At 42.9% G+C, this 20,657-nt stretch overlaps 1 protein-coding gene across 1 annotated transcript in view; it reads left to right on the top strand.

The window, feature by feature from the left end:
- The window catches only part of LOC146860951 (cytosolic 5'-nucleotidase 1A-like), a 149,928-nt gene extending 130,815 nt beyond the window's left edge, over positions 1-19,113 (top strand). Inside the window, exons 6-7 of the mRNA XM_085644926.1 lie at positions 2,886-3,064; positions 16,369-19,113. Of these exons, the coding sequence (XP_085501052.1) occupies positions 2,886-3,064; positions 16,369-16,710 (521 nt within the window). The 3' untranslated portion in view covers positions 16,711-19,113. The remainder of the gene's footprint in view (positions 1-2,885; positions 3,065-16,368) is intronic.
- Positions 19,114-20,657: the final 1,544 nt, after the last annotated feature.

Genomic DNA, 20,657 nt, shown 5'->3' with positions numbered 1-20,657 from the left:
GCTGCTCCTTTCCCCTCCCAACCTCCCATATAAATTTCCCCCGCCCTACACCCTCATGCTGCAGGCTTTAAACTACCTGCTTCCCTAACTTCCGAGGTGTCTGTCTTCCCTACCATGTTAACATTTAACACAAATAACTCACACAACAGTAACTGGAGGCAAGTCTTGGCTTGTATCAACCTGCAGAACTGTAAAGGAACCTCCATGCACCACCCACAAGGACTCCACCGCCATAACCCCCATAACCAGACTCACTGTCCCCCAGTCAGGTTGCATCCCAGGATCTCTGTCAAATTATCACATCTGCTGTCATCGACTGAACACTGGGGGGGCGGTGGCACAACATCCAGGGAGAGCCAATCCTTCAGCTGTGACTTTGGCACGTTTATAGTGAACCCCAACAATGTCAGGAGGTTCACCGTTGTTTAGTGGTGGTTTAGCGGTACAGAAGGGGGTGGTGATGGACGGAGCATCAGAACCAATCAAACACTCACACCCAGTCAACAGATCAGGGTTTGATCCATCACCGTTCTTTGGCCCACTCTGCCCCCCCAGTTCAGACATGGCCATATGCAAATCAGTCTGACGCTGTGCCTCATGGGAACAGTCCAGCCCGAACTGCGAAGCCATGCCTTCCCTGGACCGGAAACAAGCTTCCTAGGACCGGTTTCTGGCATTTCAGCCGTCTTCAGCCAGGCTTGCTTGAATCCAGTGGCAAAGTGAGCAAGGGACTCACGTCTGAGCATACCCTGCCAACTTATGGCAAACAAAGCGGTACAGAAGGGGGTGGTGATGGACGGAGCATCAGAACCAATCAAACACTCACACCCAGTCAACAGATCAGGGTTTGATCCATCACCGTTCTTTAGCCCACTCTGCCCCCCCAGTTCAGACATGGCCATATGCAAATCAGTCTGACCCTGTGCCTCATGGGAACAGTCCAGCCCGAACTGGATTCAAGCAAGCCTGGCTGAAGACGGCTGAAATGCCAGAAACCGGTCCTAGGAAGCTTGTTTCCGGTCCAGGGAAGGCATGGCTAGGCAGTTCGGGCTGGGCTGTTCCCATGAGGCACAGGGTCAGACTGATTTGCATATGGGCATGTCTCAACTGTGGTGGCAGAGTGGGCTAAAGAACGGTGATGGATCAAACCCAGATCTGTTGACTGGGTGTGAGTGTTTGATTGGTTCTGATGCTCCGTCCATCACCACCCCCTTTTGTACCGCTAGTGGTGGTTTAGGCCAGACTGTGGTGAGCCTGCATTCAACAGCTGGTCATCAAGATACAAGGAAACTAAAATCACCAATCTCTGACAGTGGGCTGCGACAAACGCCGTCACTTTTATGAATTCTTGATGGGCACTGGTGAGGCTGAAGAGGAGCATGGCAAATTGAAAAGGCTCCTAACCCACCTTGAACCACACAAAGTATCTGTAGGACTGAAGGATGGGTGCATGGAAGTAGGTGTTTTGTAGACAAAGTCACCATCTAATTACCTGAATCCAGAGCAGACAGAACTAGTGCCAACATAAGTATCTTGAATTTGTCCTCCCACAAGAAAATTGCTGAATGTGGAGATCTAAAATAGGATGAAGGCCTCTGTCCTTCTTTGGTATAAGGAAATAGTGGGAGTAACTGCCGGTCCCTAATTCTAGAGCTGAACCCTTTCTATGGCTCCTTTGGCCAAAAGAGCCTGCACTTCTTGGAGCAAGATGGATTGGTGCTCATCTGAAAGAAGCACTAATGTGGGTGGGAGATGCTGCGGGTCAAAAAGAAATTGCAGGGCATAGCCTCGTTGAGCTATCTGAAAGACCCACCTGTCAAATATATTTAGCCACTCTTGGAGGAGATGTCTGATCCTGCCTCCCACAGGGTGGTTTTGTGCCACTAAGGGCAAACTAAGACGGCTTGAAGCCTGATGCTGCAGGGGTGGGTGACTTAAAAGTTTGCTATCATCAACTGATGGGGAAAGATTTGGGAGTGAGCTCCGGATCCAGGTACAAAGGTGTGGAAAGAAAGGAACAGACGTTGGCGCACAGGGATTGCTCTTATACGCGGCTCTATCGTCACTTCCAGGGCAGAATGAAGGCAATGCAAAGCCGCACAGCGCCAGCTGCTGGCTTGAGGGAACAGTTCTGTTTAAATCTTCTGGATCCAGTCTGGCACCTGGGGATATTGTAAAAATCCTGCGGTTCGAAGTATCCATTAGCATTACTGGCACAGGCACCAAAAATGCAAGTAGCATGCATCTATAAACAGCAACTCTGCAAGCTGTTTTGGTATTACCTGTGGGATGCACTTGTACCATCTGATGCATTTTAAATCACATTGGGCCAGTAACAATATGCACTGCTTGGTAAAAAAAAAAGTTGATGCATTGTTACGTGCCACCATAATAAGTTGGCGGGGGTCAATTGGTGACAGATGAAAATTTCAAAGTGGATCAGCGAGGTTGCGCAGAAAAAGGTGGCTGGGGGAATATGCGTGGGCGTGTCTCTTACCTCCAGCCTCTTCACTTAAAACTGGCTAACCTCTCTGAGACCAGACTGCTTTGGCCACAAAGCCCAACCATATTAGACCAACAAAACATCCATTGCTTGCTTTTATGACTGTTGATTCACGCATATCCCTATTTGCAATCCACACATGCTTCTCCCTGTATCAAAGAAGTGTTTCCCCTTGGTGTTTTTAGAGCATTCCTCACAGATTGGTTTCTGACTTCTACCACGCTCTCTGCCTTAAGTTGGCATCCTCCGCACCCATGAACTGGCTCTACTTCATCCCTGTGCCTATGAATTGCCATTTTAGTCTCTGTACCTTTGAACTGCTTTTTTTTACCTCTGCACCTATGACTTCATCATGGTAATCTCTTTTCTCTTGCATCTATAGGTGTGTCGGCTGCCATGCTCTTCCAGCAGGAACTGCATCCCCCTACCAATCAGCTCCGGGTGGCATTCGATGGCGACTCTGTGCTCTTCTCGGATGAGACCGACCGAGTATTCCGGGAGAAAGGCCTAGATGAAGCTGTGAAGTACGAGAAGTCCATGGAAACTGTGCCAATGGGCAAGGTGGGTACATAAGTGGCGCAGTGTAAATAAAACATTGAATCTCAAAACATAGCTTGACATGCTGCCCACATTTACCATCTGTTCTGTCCACTGCTGATACATACTGGCCTCGGCCACACAACATAAACCCTCTTACAATCAATAATTCAAATCTGAACTCTCCAGCTAGGACCCTGGCTTTAATAGACTCTCCCTGTCGATCAAAATTTAGAGCATACCAACTATCTAGAAAGCTTCTGCAACAAATATTGGCAAAGTCAATAGGTCTGGCTTGCATTTCGAGTCCTGATGTATTTCAAAAATCCTTTACATTTAAAAAAAATGGCTGTTTTGTGTAAACACTGCAAGTCAGATACGAAAGCAAGCACCCAATAGGAGGTGGTGACAACAGCTAATGGCATAAGGGTAGAGGCAAAAATACTCCTCTGGATTGCGCCAAAGTCCACCCTGTGTGTATTTTAAATAGTGGGCAACTATAGGTCAAAACACGCATTGGCAAAGCCAATAGTTCTCACCTATGCAAGAGCCATTGGCTTTGCCAATATGTTTTAGCAATGTTGTACACAAGATATGTTGCTGTTCAGCATGTCTAAAAGTTGGTAGGGTAAAGGAGAGGAGTGGCATAGAGTGGAGTGGCATACAGTGGAGGTGAGTGAAGTGGAATATCATGGAGTATCGTACAGTGTCATGGAGGGTGTAGAGTGTCATAGAATGGAAGGACGTAGAGTGGAGCAGTGTTAGAGTTGAGTAGAGTGTCCTAGAGTGGCGTGGTATAGAGTGTAGTGGACTGGTATAAAGCAGAGTGGAGTGTCATGAAGGGTGTTGCGTAGAGCGGAGTACAGTGTGCAGTGGTATAAAGTAGAGTGGCACCGCATTGATTACAGTTGAGTGGCGCACAGTGGAGTAGAGTGGCGAAGAGTACAGTGGCATAGAGTAGATTGTTTCAGAGAAGAGTGAAGTGGTTTAGAGTGGAGTGGTGCAGGGTAGAGTAGAGTGGAGTGGTCTAAAGTTGTGCAAAGTGGAGGGGCCTAGACTGGAGTGGTATAGAGTGCAGTGTCAGTACAGCGGTTCACAGTAGATTAGATGGCATGGAGTGCATTGGCGTAGAGTGGTGCAGAGTAGAGTGGCATATAGTAAGTGGCAGAGAGTGCAGTGCTGCAGAGTGGAGTGTTTTACAGTGCAGTGATGCAGTGGTTTAGAGTGGCATGGAGTGCAGTGTTGTAGAGTGCAGTGCAGTGGCATAGCGTGCAGCTGTATTAAATTGAGTGGTGTGGAGTGGCATAGAATGGATTGGTGCAGAATGGAATAGAGTGGCGTAGACTGCAGTGGCATAGAGTTGATTGATTCAGAGTAGAGTGGAGTGGCATAAAGTGCAGTGGTATAGACTAGAGTGTTGTAGAGTGCAGTAGTGCAGAGTAGATTAGAGTGGATTGGCGTAGAGCGCAGTGTTGCAGAGTAAAGTGACGTAGAGTGAAGTGGTATATAGTGTAGTGGTGTAGGGTAGAGTGGTGCAGAGAGGAGTGATGTAAAGTACAGTAGTGCAAATTAGAATAGAGTGGCGTAGAGTGCAGTGGAATCAAGTAGAATGTTGTAGAGTATGGTGACGTGTAGTGCAAAGTAGTTGGCATAGGGATTGACGTAGGGTGAATTGGTTTTGAGTAAAGTGGTGTGGAAACGAAGTGGTCGTAGAGTGCAGTGGTTTAGAGTAGAGTGGCGTCGCATAGAGCGCAGTGGCATAGAGTGGTGCAGTGTAGAGTGCAGTGGCATAGAGTGGAGTGGCGTAGAGTACAATGCCTTAGAGTACAGTGGTGAAGAGTAGATTGTTTCAGTGTAGAGTGCAGTGGCACAGTGTAGTGGCTTAAAGCGCAGTGGCGTGGAATAGAGTGAAGTAGTGCCACAGAGTGGAGTGGGGCAGAGTGGAATAGAGTGGCATATAGTGCAGTGGCATAGAGTGCAGTGCCATAGAGTAGTTTGTTTCTGAGTAGAGTGAAGTCGCATACAGTGGAGCAGGGTAGAACAAAGAGGTGTTTAGTGCAGTAGTGCTTAGTAGTGTAGGGTAGAGTGCACTGGCATTGAGTAGAGTAGTGCAATGTAGAGTAGAGAGGAGTAGAGTGCCGAGTGGAGTGCTGTAGAGAGCAGCAGTGAAGATTGCAGTGGTGCATAGTAGAGTAGGATAGAGTGCACTGGCAAATAGTAGAGAGGTGCAGAGTAGAGTAGAGAGGTGTGGAGTGGTGTAGCGTGCAGCAGTGAAGATTTCAGTGGTGCATAGTAGAGTAGGGTAGAGTGCACTTGCATAGAGTAGAGTGGTGCAGAGTAGAGAGGTGTAGAGTGAGGTGGCGTAGAGTGCAGTGGTGCACAGTAGATTAGAGTGGCGTAGAGTGAAGAAGAGTGATGTGAATTGATGTAGAGTGCAGTGGCATAGAGTACAGTGGCGCAAAGTAGAGTGGCAGAGAGTTCTGTGGCAGAAAGTGCAGTGCAGTAGAGCAGAGTGGCATAGAGTGCAGTGGTGTAGAGTAGAGTATAGTGGTGTATGGTGCAGAGTAGATTGGCAGTAGTGTATCGTAGAGTGGCATGGAGTGCATTGGCATAGAGTTCAGTGGCACAGAGTAGTGTGGCATAGAGTGCAGTGGCACAGAGTCGAGTGGCGTAGAGTATAATGGTGCAGAGTAGAATAGAGTGGCATAGAGTGCAGTGACACAGAGAAAAATAGAGTGGCGTGGAGCAGAGTGTCATAGACTGTAATGATGTGGAGTGATTTGGTACAGAGTAGATTGGCATAGAGTGCATTGGTATTGAGTAAAGTGGTGTAGAGTGCATTGGCGTAGAGTGCAGTGTTGCAGAGTAGGGCGGCAAAAATGGAGAGTGGCGCGGAGTGGTGTAGAGTGCAGTGGCGAAGAGAGCAGTGTTGCATAGTAGAGTAGTATGGAATAGAGTGCATTGGCATACAGTAGAGTGGAGTGATGTGGTGTAGAGTAGAGAGGCGTAGAGTGAAATGGTGCAGTAAAGAGTGCAGTGATGCAGAGTGGCGTGCCATGGTGTGGTGCAGAGTAGAGTGGCGTGGAGTAGTGCAGAGTAGAGTGGAGTGGGGTAAAGTGGAGATTACATGGTGTATTAGTGTGCTGCCATTACAGACAACACATTTTCAATTGAAATGACCATTACATTTGCATTCATACCGTTTTTTAAAACATTTATTTATTGGTAAGCCAATAACATAGTGTACAATTACAGTGGAATTACATAAACAAGAGCAACAACAAGAGAGACCAAAACATACATTTAGTCACAATAGGGTTTCAAAAAGATACAAATAAATACATGATACAGAAACCAAAACAAGATAGCAGAATCAAGATCAAAAGAGGAGAGTAAAATAAAATAACAAGAGAAGAGAGCGAGATGAAAGCATATTAGAGTCCTCATAAATTATACATAAAAGGTGTATACAAACATACAGTGTTTCTCTAATTTCATCCTTCATTAGACAATAAAACATAGATAACCACCCATAAAGAAGCCAGGGCATGCAACAACACAAAGGCAAATTTAAATCATAGTCATTTTTAATGGTCCACTAACGCCCCCCCCCCCCCCCATATCATAATACCTAACCTACGTTTCTGTCGCCCTTTAGGGGCATAGAGACTATGTTCTAGTTTGCATATGGAGTATAGTCTGCCCATCCATATTTCAAAAGATGGTGGCTCTTTTTGCCTCCATATTGACGCTATGCATAGTCTAGCCACAGCAGCAGCTATGAATATAAAGTACCTGAATTCATACATCCCCTGTGCGGCTAACGATTCCTCCAATACACCCAAAAGCATTCCCATGGATGTAATCACAGTCTGTACCTCTGTCAGAAAAGCCTTCATCTTATTTATCAGTTGTCTCAATTCTGGGCATTCAAAAAACATGTGCAGAATATTAGCTTGAACCATCCCACAGCGCATACATTTGCCCTCATTTAACCCCCCCAAACCGTGCAATTTTGGCAGGCGTATAGTATAAATTAAATATGGTTTTATAATGTTGCGCTTTAAGACTGGAGGAAATCAGAAGCTTATCTGCCAAGGCAATTGATTCTTGTAAGATAGTCCCTCCCTGATCTAGTTTGGTGTTCGATTTGAGATTCTGTATTTCCAGATCATCACTTTGTAGTTCAATAAGACTTTGATACATAGTGCCAATCCTTCCACGCATCCTGATTACCTCCAACAGGTTACTTTTTTTGGCCAGATTTGCTACCTCTACTCTTTTTGTAAAATTATCCTGAATTTGTAAATATTAAAGAAAAAACAGTTTACAGAGATCATATTCGGATACCAGCTAAGAGTAAGCCTTGATAACATTATTATCAACTAAATCCCCCAAGGTCAAAAGTCCCTTTCGTCTCCATCTAGCCATGATGGTGTCGGAGAAGATGGAAGGGTGTAGTGCTTGGGAGCAGGTAGGCGTATAACAATTAAGTTTACTGATCTTCAAATACTTTCGTATCTGCAGCCACACTTGGTGGGTAGCCTGAACTACCTTAAATCAAGTTTTTTTAATAGTAACTGGGCTCTAAGTTTTGAAATAAACTCCTCTCTGCTTTTGAGCCCAACAGCATCTGAAAAATGTTCTGAGACTCTTCTACCCTTACCTCACCTTCCCCAACCAGTAGAATTCCCATTTGTTGTAACAAACACACCCAATAATAAAATAGAAAATTAGCAACAGCCCACCCTCTCGAGATCATGGTAAGATCATATACTTCATCGCTCGGCGGGGCTTACCTTGCGCCCAAAAGAAGCTACTACAAATGGATTGAAGTTTCTGAAGTTGCTTCCCCGTGAATTGCAAGGGGACAGATCTGAAATAATACAGCACTTTAGGCAAAACATCCATTTTTTAAAACATTACATATGCCCACCATTGATAGATGTAGGCCTATTCTGTCCAAATCCCTTTTTATTTTCCACACCAGTGGTTCCCAGTTAGATAATACCATCTTATCCAAACATGAGTTTATTCGTATCCCTAAATATGTAGCCTCCTCTGTAACCCTAGGATCATGAATGCATACTTGCTCTGTACAAACTGTTTGCGTTTTTGTTATATTTAATTTAAAACCAGATCTTTCCCCAAATACGGCTGCTAATTGTTCGATCTCTGTCAAGGTCTTGGCTGGGTCTGCATATGCTAGTATAGTAACCTCCATCCCAGGTCTCACCAGCAGCGCATTTAACTGATTTTCCAATAAATTCAAACAGGGATTAATGTAGACGACAAATAATAGGGGGGAGCAAGGACACCCTTGCCGGGTACCTCTTGATATTATAACCAAGTCAGACTCGAGCCCCAGCGCACATATTTTTGCTTTAGGGGATGTGTACATAGTTTGGAGAGCTTCAAACTGTTTTAGCACACAAGCGATGTGTGGAAATATCATCATCCAATGTATTGTTATGATCATCAGCACAGTTTATTTACAAACATTTAAATGTTATGTATTAGAAATAAAAAAATAACACTTGTATAGCCTTCCTCAGGCAAACCCCCTTTAGCCCGCATGATTGTCATATAAATGCTCTCACTTTGAAGTCAGAGAAAGAAAAATAAACACCAAGCTCTCTGGAAGACACAGCCCGACATCTGACCTTGGTATTTGAATATACGGCAAATGTGACAAGATAAGAACAAGATATAAAGGCCTGTTTATGGAAAGCGAGTTCGTGGAAGAATACAGTAAACACGGTTTGGGCAATGGGAGGGACAAACTCAAGCTGGACAGCCTAAAGCAAATAAAGCCAGCAATTAGGAAGACAGAAAATGTGAGTTACAAACCACAAAGCCAATGGTAAGCAACAGGAGGAATGCATTTATAGGTTAACTTTCTGAATGTCCCCAAGATGTCTTTAGCAAACCAGACAGCTTTGTTGTCTGTTAGGCTGTGACTCAAAAAGCTAAGCTATCAAGCCAGACCTAAACATCAGAAATGGACCACATAAACTGTTAAATAGTATATAACCAATTATGGGTTTATGATACACTTTAAACTTGCATTCTGCATTCCTTAGTTAACATCCGCACCTGCTGGCTTTTAATATAAGGACAACATACTTTAGATTAAAATATAAAACCTCAAATACATACAGCTAGTTATTTAGAAGCACGGTGTTCAACATTATTAAAACCGTATGAAAATGTATGATGTACAATTTATCCAGAAACACTTAGCAGTTTGCAAAGTTCATACTCTTACTACAATCAGAACTAAAATACAGTTAAACAATCAAAAAATATTTACAATGGCCTCAACATTGGCACAGTCTGATGCTATTCTGTTAATACACAGAAATATAGATGGGAAGCTGTCAATAAATGGGGGTTGATTTTATCCAAGGAGTGAAGCTTGAGTTATCTCTAATGTCACTTAGAAACCCATAGTAAAAACGTACTCTTTATTGCTGTCACTCCCATGTATTATTTTCTGTTGCATAAGGCTCATTCATGAGCACCACTGTAGGCCAGCTGTTAAAGGGGGAGCTACACACAAAAAGTTATTCATCAACCTCCTCCCAGTCCTGGCTGATAGATTAATAAAAAATATCTTTCCTAACTACAAGCCACAACATGAGCTGCAAATAACACAGCTTAGAACCACAGAGACGTGTCGGTCTCTCCTTTTTTGACCTGTGCATTCTGTGTCTGTTGTATTATGCCATACTGGTACATCTGTGGTAAATGGATTAATTTATTTAAAAATAGATGTGCTGCTATGGACGTCATTTGAGAGTAGACATGGGTCGCAGCTGTGACCTCTGGCTTGCTCCATGCTACTCCTTGCACTTCCGTTGTGACCCTTTACCTCAGCCTCAGAGGGGAAAAAATATTTGCCTCCTCTGAGGCCAGGGAGTAAAAGTTAAATTCCATACTATCTGGATGGGCTCTCTAAGCATCAATTAAACCTTGTGATTAAATAGTATTTGTAAACTATTTTTGCGTTTTGTTAGGAATATATTTGGACTGAGAGCGTCCATCTATAAAAGGGTCCTTAAGTTGATTACAGTCACCCCGTACAGTAAGGCTAGCTTGAGAACATACATTTTTAACACAGTAAAGAGTTTGTCGCAGAATTGAAAATCTACCCCAGTAGGCAGTGGCATGGGTTGCCAGCACCCGGGACAAGATAAGTATTGGGCATGCAATTTGCACCCCCAATTTTATTCCCTTAAGAATTTTATACCTGTGACCCCCGCCCCCATGCTATGCCACTCCCAGTGGGACCATGTTATGTAATACTATGTTAGAAAGATCTGTACAGCGCATGGCTGCCCCAGTGATGGGGTGTCCCAGCGCTATCCAGGTAAAACATTGCAGGAGGTGTACAATTAGGTCGGGAATAACCAAGTCTTTATAGCCTTTATAAAAATCAAATGGTTCTGGATGCCTCTAATAGACACAGGAAGAGAGTTCCAGAGACCGGATGCCAACTCCTTAAAAGAGCTACCACCGGCTCTTGCTCTTAACACTCGGGGCGTGCAAGCTAGGTGCTGATCGGCTGAGCGCAGCGTGCGATGCGGTGAATAAGACGCCAGCAGGTGAGATAGGACTGGAGGCGCTTGTTGGGTCATAAATTTGTGGGCAAAGAATAGTGTCTTGAACTGGATTCTTTTATCAACTGGCAGCCAGTGAAGCTTAGGCATAAGCTTTGATACTGACCAGAATTTCGGGAGAGCAAAAAGCGAGTGTGCTGCTGCATTTTGTACCCTCTGTAAGCGCTGAATCCCAGATTTATTTGCGCCTAAATAAAGGGAATTGCAATAATCCATTCTGAACAGAATCATAGACTGGGTAAGGGTTTGGTGAGTTTGTGAGTCAAAAAACCCCAAGAGAGGCTTGAGTCCATGCAGAAGCCCGAAGCAGACCCCATGACCGTTTTTGCATTGCATTGCATATAGATATTGGTACGTTGTTCATTTTTAGGTATAAAAAAAAAGCCATATACCGTCTTCATCTATAACGTCTTTGTCTATATCATGGCTTAATGATTTTGTAAATAAAATAATGATGCAGTTTTTGTGATTAGTTGCCGGAGAACAATAAACATGGCTCACCCACTTCTTCAAAGAATTCATATCATTTTCTGAAAGACAGGTTTCCTGTAATAAAACAATCTGAATTGCAAGTCTAGATAAATGTGTCAAAACTCTCTGACTTTTTATTGTGTTACATAGACACTTAACATTCCATGAAACAATGTCTAGGTTTCTTATGGTGTTCGGTGGGAGAAAAAAGATAGTGTATAAAGGTATGTAAAGTATTCATAAAATTACAATGAGTGCTCATCCTGAAAACAATAATAAGGAAAGGAAGATAAAAGCCAAAGGAGTAGGCTAAGTTAGAAAGGATAGAGAGAGACAGGATACAAGAAAAGAAAGAACAGAAAGGGGTGAAAGAGAGGGAGAACAAAAACTCCCATTGATAGATATAGAAGAGATGGCTAAAAGCCAAAGGGCTTTAGCCATAAGTAAGCAGGTAAAACTGCGAACAAGAACAGTTAACTGAGAGAGTGGCAGAGCGCAGAGACAAAGACCTTCCAAGAACCTGCCTCCCACCGGAGAAGAGAAACAACAATAAAATAACAAAAAGATGTATTGAAGACCAATTTTCTGGGTAAATAATAGACATTGTTCTGGTAAGGAAACCTGAAAAAGCATAGAAACAAAAATATAGAGAACAGAAACACTTACCAAAATAAGACTTGGCGATAGAAACAAAAATGGCTTTAGGAGTTGGGCGATCATAACAAATAGGACCACAGTACACTGCATACATACATCATTGACAGACACAGGACCTGGGGAAGGAAAAATACAGCAAGTCATTCCACACCTTCTAAAACAAAACCTCAAAAGCAAACACACAGATAATGAATCATGACAACAAGATGGCAGAAGAATTCAAGTCTTTCCAATTTCCATTTCTTCTCCTTTGTAGGTTTTGATGAACTTTTTCAAGGCTACTGAGTCATCAAATGTGAAGGGCCTGTCTTTGTATGTAACTTTAAAAAGGCAAGGGCGAATAAGACAAAAAGAGTATTCATGCATTGAAGTGTAAGATGTAGATCAAGGAACTCCTACCGTCAAAGAGCTTTGGAGTGCACAACATCTTGATCAAAGAAGATCTTATCACCCCCAAAAGCATTTGATTTTGTTCTTTAGAAGCAGAGAGCGCCGTCATAAGATATGAATATTGTAAGTGATAATACCTCGTGGGCAAACAGAATTGGATTTATACTGAAGTAGTGTTCCAACACAATATGTTCTATGAATATTAAAATTGGCGCAATCTTTGAGCCCAACAATTTTAGAAATGGTAAACTGTAGTAAGGAAATCATGTCAGAGACCTCTAAACCTTCAGGAAGGCCGTAGATTCTTAGATTATTGTGCCTATTGCTCGATTCTCTAGATCTTCTGTGTGCATTTTGAGTTGGAGGATTTCCTTTGACTATGAATCAACTTGAGTCACTACATCCTGAGCGTTGCTAATACATTGTTCAATATCTGATCATCTGAATCTAAATTAGACCATTTCTCCTCAATTCTGTGCAGTGTGATGTTTGTTTCTATAGAAAATGGCTTGAAATTTTGGTTTTATCCATGAGATTGTCCAGAGTAAGGGGCAATGGAGATTTAGATGGCGACGCTGGATCATTTATAGCCTCTTATTAACATTCCGAGTTTGTTCCTTCAGGGATGATGAGAGAGAAGAAGAAGAGAGGGATTTCAATGTAGACTATAACAAATGATCCATAATGTGTAGTTTGGGCAAATAACGTTAGCAATTGAGGAGAAGATAGAAGAGGTTTGTTGTGATACCAGTGCATAGAGAATTCGAATAAAGTCAATAATGGATCCAACTGCATGCTGTGAAGGAAAAGTGATGTAAAATAACATGGCAGTGGTTATCTGTATATGGGACTGAGGAAACAGCACTTATTTGAGGAGAGAAGGAAGGGGAAACAATTAGCATTTTTCCCCAATAGAAGATATTGGTAATATCCTCAGTGGACCTAGAGAGAAGTGATCCACAAAATGTCCACATTTATAGTGCATCGAGAACACGCAAAAGAGCTCCGTTATGAGGAGAGATGACGTAAAAAGAGCTCAAAATGGCATCGACAGAGATTAAGTATGAGGAGTGGTGTCATGTGAAGGTAGTTATCAAAAAAGATCGAATTGTGGGCAGAAAGGTTAACCTTGCTGCACCTCTGCCGTTCCTGCAAAATCACCACATGCCTGTTTCTCTTGTCAGGCTCTCAGACCGCTGAAAGAGGTGTTGATGGTCCAGGGGCAGCAGGAGGACTAAGCTCTGGCAGCCATCCTGGTGCACAGCGACCGTATGCTCTCCCATGTGTTTTACTCTTGCTTCTCTCTCAGAGAACTTTCATTTAGCCACTGTCTAGATGGTTGTATGACAGAACAAGACTCCCTAAACCACGCATGCCTTAACAACGCGCTCATAACAACTACTGCGTCTTTAACACAAATTTCGTTGTACAGGCATGATTGATAAAGATCACACCTCAGCTCCCCTGCTCTGAGCCCTAAAACCCGGACCCATGCCCCGCAATATACCCACCCCAGCCCTAAACACTACCCCAACCCCCCACCATGAGCCCTAACACTAGTTCCACCTTTAAAAAAACATGACCACAACCCCAGTGGCCCTACTCTGAGCACTAAGATCAGCCCCCAGCCCTACATACCAAGCTGCGTCCGGGTCCTTCCTTCCTGATCCTTCCTGTTCCTGCCCATTCGCGCTGCATCTAAAGTGCTGACAACGTTAACCACGCATATGCCGGGTTAAGGCATATGAGTGGTTAAGGTGAGTGTTGTTCTGCATGCGTTGAAATGGCACACGTGGTTAAGCCCGCTTTGTAGATGCTGTTTCCTGTCTAGATGCATCTCTCTTAGTAGCTGTACCTCCACATAGGTGCCCCCTCCCTGTATCTATACCTAGGAGCAATCTTCCTGTGCCCCTTTAGAAGTTCTCAATGTTTTCCTTTGACTGCTAATCATTGTTACACTTTAGCTATTTTGTCCCTGTATTTTCTGTTGCTACTGTTTCCCTGTCTGCTGATGCTGCTGCACCTCTTTGTTTCCCTTTAGCTGCTTTCTCACTGAGACTTAAACTAACTGCTCTCTGTGACTCCCTATGTTAAACTCCGACAGTATCTTCTTCTCTATTTAATTGTGTGAGATTTATCCCAGCTGATAATACCTGTATGTGGCCAGATTAATTTTTCTCTGTTTTGTAGCTGTTCTTTACATTTCTTCCTTCAGCACATCTTGTAATTTCTGTCTGTCTTTGTCCTATCGTAAATAACATCTTTCTGTGTCTTTCCCCTGTTGCTCTTTCCGTGTCTTGCCCCGGCTGCTATCTTCATGTATTTTTGTTGTAGGCTTTTTATGTATTCATCACTTACCCTCCCCCTGTGCCTTACCCTTGCTCTAGTTGTTCTGTTCCCTTCAATGCTCTCTTCATTTGTCTTGACCTAGCAGTAGTATGTGTTGTCTTAGCTACCGTGTTCATGTGCAGCCTCAAGCTAATGTCTAATTATGTCTTCCTCTAGATGCCAGAATTATGTCTTACTCTACGAGTTCACAGAAAGTTTCCATAAATGCATGTTGGCAGTAGGCTCTTACATACATATATGCTGGGAATGTCCGGGTACAACTAAGTTCTTGAAGGAGGTAGTTGAAAAACTATCTTCTTTAATGGGTGTAACTTTACGAGTGAATATTCAAATATGTTTATTGGGTTTAGTTCTCAGGAGTAAATCTACTAAATAAATGTCTAATGTGGCAAAGTTGGGCCTTGTGGCAGCTTAGAAATGCATTGTCATACGATAAATTAGGAAAACAACCTTAACAGTGCAACAATGGAAAAAGGAAATGGTTAAATCGGTAAAAGATTAATGTAAACTCCGCAGGAAATTACAATACCGATTTAGTTGCCACGGTGGTCTAATAGAATGGCATCCAGTGGACACTGAATTGGAACAAATGGCATTGGACCAGGAGGAACAGAGAGACCACACTGTTGGCACCAGTTAAAATTATGAAAATAGAACTGAGATGTTGCAGTGATCACCTTCAGGTTCTGTGCTATACAGTAATATGAAATAAGACGATTTTCATCTAATGGATATGTTAATATAATTGGAGAAGTGAGCTCCACTCGGAAGTGGAGAAGTGTGGGGGCGTTGATTTGTCTTCCAAACATTTTTTTTAAAAGGCTCACTTTAAATGCAGTCTTTTGTGTCTCCCCCCCTTTTGCGTTTGCTCTGAGTTTTGCCTTATCTACTGTCTTCATGTGTAGTCCAGAGAGTCGCTACCTTGTGTACCCCCACTTCTCCCCATATCTTGTCCTGGTTATGTATGTATGTATGTGCATTTATATAATTCAGATCTGGATTGGTGGTACTACGTTTCACCATTTTACACAATGTTTACAATTGCATTTCATATATTGTTATTTTTAGGCAGAGACAGGGAATATTGAAGTGCTGGTGCTCATTATCCAGATTATCTGTCTGCTCCTGAAAGTGCTGGTACTTTCCAATAAATGTATTGCAGCGGTGCCGAGAAGTGCAGGTACTCTCCAGTTCAAATTAAACTAGGGCAGGTACTCAGTACCTGGTAGTACTAGTCCATTTAAAGCACTGACATAAGTAGATCAAGTGATTTTCCCAGAATCACATGATTTTCAATCAACTGTAATTCCAGCTGGTGTCTGTCCATGAGTTAATGGGGATCACATGTTAAACCTCCCAGATTCAGGAATGGCCTGCCTGACCTAGAATTACCAGGTCTTTTTGCACAGGTTTTGCCTGTTCTGGGGAGTTTAATGCTTCTATTTACTACTGCTTCAAGCAGGTTGTAAATGGAAGGAGGGAGGCCCATCTGGTTCCTGTATGAGAACCATGGGATGAGGAGAGCGTTGGGGGAAGGCAGGCTTAAGGGCTGTTGGAGGGAACTTTGCATACTTTCACCACTGTTCAATCTGAGGTTGAGGTGGGGATCGGTCTCAACCTCTGCTTGATGTCAACCCCAAAGCCCTGTTGGTGGATGGACTTATCAAAAAACCGGGTCTAGTGTTTCCACACCCAGGTGTCCCAGGTCGAGTAAAACCGGGCTGAAGAAGTGTTCCCGCATCCTGGGGATACTGCTTCAACCAACTTGTAATGGTATTCTTTTAGCAGCATTTATATTGTCTCTCTCTTCATAAGCGCATGTTCTCTACTTTTTTCAAGGGTCCCTTACTGGAGTTTGCGATGCTGCTGGGAAAGATAAGGAAGAACTTTGACCGGGAAGGAGGGCCCCTACGCACCTATCTTGTGACAGCTCGCAGTGGCAGAGACATGGGTATCCGCACCATCCGCACTCTTCGTCAGTGGGGATTGGCCATCGACGAGGCATTCTTCATGGTTGGGGCTCCCAAAGGTCCCATACTCAGGCAAATCCGACCTCACATCTTCTTTGATGATGGCGAGCATAACATCGAAGGGGCCCTGGATGTGGGCATTCCTTCAGCGTGGGTTCCCTTGGAGTGTGCTTCAGCAGATGGGAAGCTGAAGGTGATGGGCCAGGAATAGGAGACAGCATGCAATGGCAGATCATGTACCACTCAAATCCTAAACCAAAAGAGATGGTGCACTTAAGTTCCACAAGGCAGAGGCAAATTGAGTGGACCTCTGGAGCTCCAGTCTTTTGTGACACTAGCGCTATTGCCAGTAATCTGACCTGTAATCGTCTGGCATCTTCTTACAGGAATTCTGCAGGCTCTCTGAAGGAGACATGGCACTTCATGGTTGGACTGATTGCCCGCACCATCAATGTTTCTTTATGGATTGGCATTTGCAGCCGGGTAGTAATTGATTGGCAATAAGCAGCTACAAATTCCTCAGGGACATTTCACACAATCTTACTATTTTCTCCCATATTTATTTTATTTTTGCACGCATACTTTATGTCTACATAGGGTTGAGAACCTGTTCCGTTATCACTGAAAGTGCACCCTGCTGGTCATATCGGACAGAATAGGGATCCAATGTCTAACCAGTACAACTATTCATTCTCTTACCACTCTATCTTCCCTTCCTGTTCTTATAGAATTAACAGGTTTTACGGAAACTCCTCTGAGATAACAGGAAGACAGCAGACCCTCTGTGAGACCTTTGACAGGTGTGTCGCTGGCAAACAGATGTCATCACTGCTGGACCACTGTTTGCCTATGGTCTTTAGGACCTAAGCCAGTTCCATTGTCTGGTTATTAGACTTTGTTTTTATATAAATTTTCTTTATTTAGAACCTTGGCCATATCCATGCCCTGACCAACAGCTAGCTGTCGCTCCTGCCCCAGGGTAAAGTTAGAGACCAGGCAGATACTCCCATCGGTCATTTAGCCAAGTTCCTCTAGCATCATGAACCAGCTTTGAAGAACATTTACTTACCTGGGGTTGAGTGTGTTGCTGTAGAGTACTGATATAAAGTAGATTTAGGCAACTTTATTTCTGAGAACACAAAGGGCACCAGTCCCATTACATTTCTGTTCCTCGTGGAACTAGCTGGCCCCTGGTTTGTCCAATTTCTCCATTATGCTAATCATGGACATTTTTCCCCAATAATGTTTGGTGTGTCAAAGAATCACCTGTTTCATGTCTGTTAACTCTTGGAAAAGTCATGTTTAAAAAACAGATATTCAATGCTTCTCCATTTAATAGGAACAGAAACTCCTTTTGAGTCTAGACTCCGACACGCATGACTGCATACCAAAGAACTTGCTGTTATCCCTCATACGATACACGTAGTTGCAGTGAGGAAATAGATTTAAAAAACGGGTACATCTCCATCACAATTTATCGCTTGGTTTCCAAAAAAAGTACATTATGTATATTAAGGGCTCAGAAAGTCAGAAAGGGGCCTCATCACCCAAAAAATGCCATTGAGTCATGGCTTCCAATTACCAGATGGATCTTGTCTAGTTACAAATTTCCTGTCCATAGACACTTGACCCCTTAAAGCAGTCTCCTAAATTATCGCTTTCCTCTATCTATTCCTCTTAAGAATGAATTTCCTTAGTGGATTATCCATAAGGATTTCACTCCATGATGAAGTATACACATAAAACATTATCCACAATGCAGCCAACCTAACCTTGTCTCTTGTCTGTGAAGACTTAATTTGTTTGCATCCTCATTTGGGACTTCCTTCCTCGCTGCATTCCCTTTAAGCATTGGTCAAAACATCACTTCTTATAGTTTTGTGTAAAAGCAGTTACCTCGTCAATGTGTTCTGCTTAAGAACTTCCCTCTTTAATGCATGCGATGTCAGGGCTTGACTCATTGATGTGTTGTTCATAAACAATGTAATCTTAGATTCACTGCCAACCAGGACTCCCTTTAAGTGTAACCCATTAGGACGTCCCTCTTTCATCCCTCTTTCATTCCCGAACAACATTAGTCCTCGATGTGTTTTCCATATTGTCTGCTTCCTCAGTGCACTGCCTACTGGTCTGTACTTTGCTGATGTGTAGTCAATAAGCACTTTACTCTTCACTATGCTACCTCTATTATGCAGTCTTTCCAATGGCATCCAGTGTATGGATGCCTCCTGCTTTCCACACACACTCATTTAACTCATGCTTCTGCAGATAAATGGATTCTGTCCCATTGTCCTCTTGGTAAACACTGCAGATGAACCACACCTGCATTTACACTTGTTTTAAAAAACACAAAACCAGCCACAAACTACAAACCTTGTGTGAGGGTGAAAGGAAATTACTTAAAGTATTTGTATTTGATATTTTTTCCTTCTACAACTTTTTCATAATTGTAGAATTCTCACTTTATATGGATGATTTGGTTTTCTTTATGTAAAATATTTTTTGTTGTCACTTTGCTTGTTTTAGTTCAATTTACTATGTTCTTACGGGTTATTTTTTAGGAGATAAAGGGCTTTTGCACGTTTTTGCTACAAAATAAATATTTCTTTCCTTACCTTTACTTTCCCTTTCTCTTTTTAAAAAATTTGCACATAAGCTACAACTGAGAAACCTGGTTAAAGATGTATTTTTTTCTGTCAGGTAATTAGGGAGCTTGTCTTGTCTCCAATCTTACTGATCATAACCAAGTCTTTTTGCAGACCCACTAAACATTCGTACATCACACTATTCGTCAAAGCAACAGTAAGACGGTCAAAACTAACGCGAAAGCCTTAAAAATAACACATAAACGTACACAGTAAATTCATTATGTCTGAACTAGGTGAGGAACGTGTTTACAAGCAGATACTCAGGAAATGCTTATAATTGGGAGGAAGGCACCCACATCTTTGAACACATCTTTGCAAGAATAAATCGATATACAGGTTAGCTTTATTTCCTTAAGGAGGATTTTAAGTGTTTGTGTTTGGGGGAGGGGGTGATGTAAAGGTAGTATCAATCAAGTGGGACGCAGGGGATGCTACCATTGCTGTTTGGCAGTGATCAACCATTTGCGATCCTCTTTGTTTCTCGGAATTAGGCTACACTTAGAAAACAAATGTTTTCCAGAGAAAAGGAACGAGAAACAAAATTCAACAAATGCATTTAGGCCTGTATGAACTTTGCGTTAAGTCCCACCAGAGCTCTAGGCCATCGTCATAATGAACCAATGGCTCAGTTCAACCACCCAAACCAACAGAAACGGCAATCCAGGCTTCTTCTAGTGGGCATAATGAGTGCTGTTGAAGAAATGAACGTCAGTGCACTGTGTTCCCAAGTACTGATTCCCAGAGCCATATGAAGAAAGCCGCCTAACTGTAAAGGCTACCGGTGCCGTGACCCCCAGTCTCAAAGGCTCCAGTTGAGAATGCAAAGGAGTTTTGGAAAATTGGTTTGCACCTTTCAGGTGGAACTGGGGGTGTTGTTTAACTTCACAAGCTGGTAACCTGGTTCGTAATAGGCATTAAATGAGTTTATTTGTGTCGGTGACCCTAAGGGTACCCACTGTAATTGAGGGGACCATAGTTTTAAGCAAAAGTGACACAATTTAACAGCAAATGACTCATCGTGTAGTTAATGGTTCAGACAAGTTAGCCAGGATGATTCACTAGTTGTTACACCTGGGATCTGCTGGGAAGGTGGGCTGGCTTGTGTTTATCTTGAGCCAAGACTCACTGGATACAGATATCTCCAGAATGATAGATTTGTTAAAGTGATACATCAAGAACAATCTGGTATTTGGTTCTTTTTTTTGTATTAGGTCTCGTGTAAGAAGCTGGCTCCTTATGTGAAATACCAAATATTGGTCATATCGTGTAAGGAGCCCAGAGATTCCCCAGTACAGGGCTCAATGTAAACCCAAAGTTCTCTATCTGTGGTAGTGTGGGCGAGCAGCCTTAGGCCTAACACAGAGGAGTGTAAGGCATTTATTATACACACAGTGAACAATAAATGATACACGACTCAAAAAGGAGACCCACACCCATTTAAAAAAAAAAAAGCTTCTTTCAAGATTTGTTTTGAGACCAAGATGTACGTTGAAAGGTACATACGTTTTTC

The sequence above is a fragment of the Triturus cristatus genome, chromosome 3_1 (assembly GCF_964204655.1).
Source record: "Triturus cristatus chromosome 3_1, aTriCri1.1, whole genome shotgun sequence".
Lineage (NCBI taxonomy): Eukaryota > Metazoa > Chordata > Amphibia > Caudata > Salamandridae > Triturus > Triturus cristatus.
This window is presented reverse-complemented; position numbering and strand designations above follow the sequence as displayed.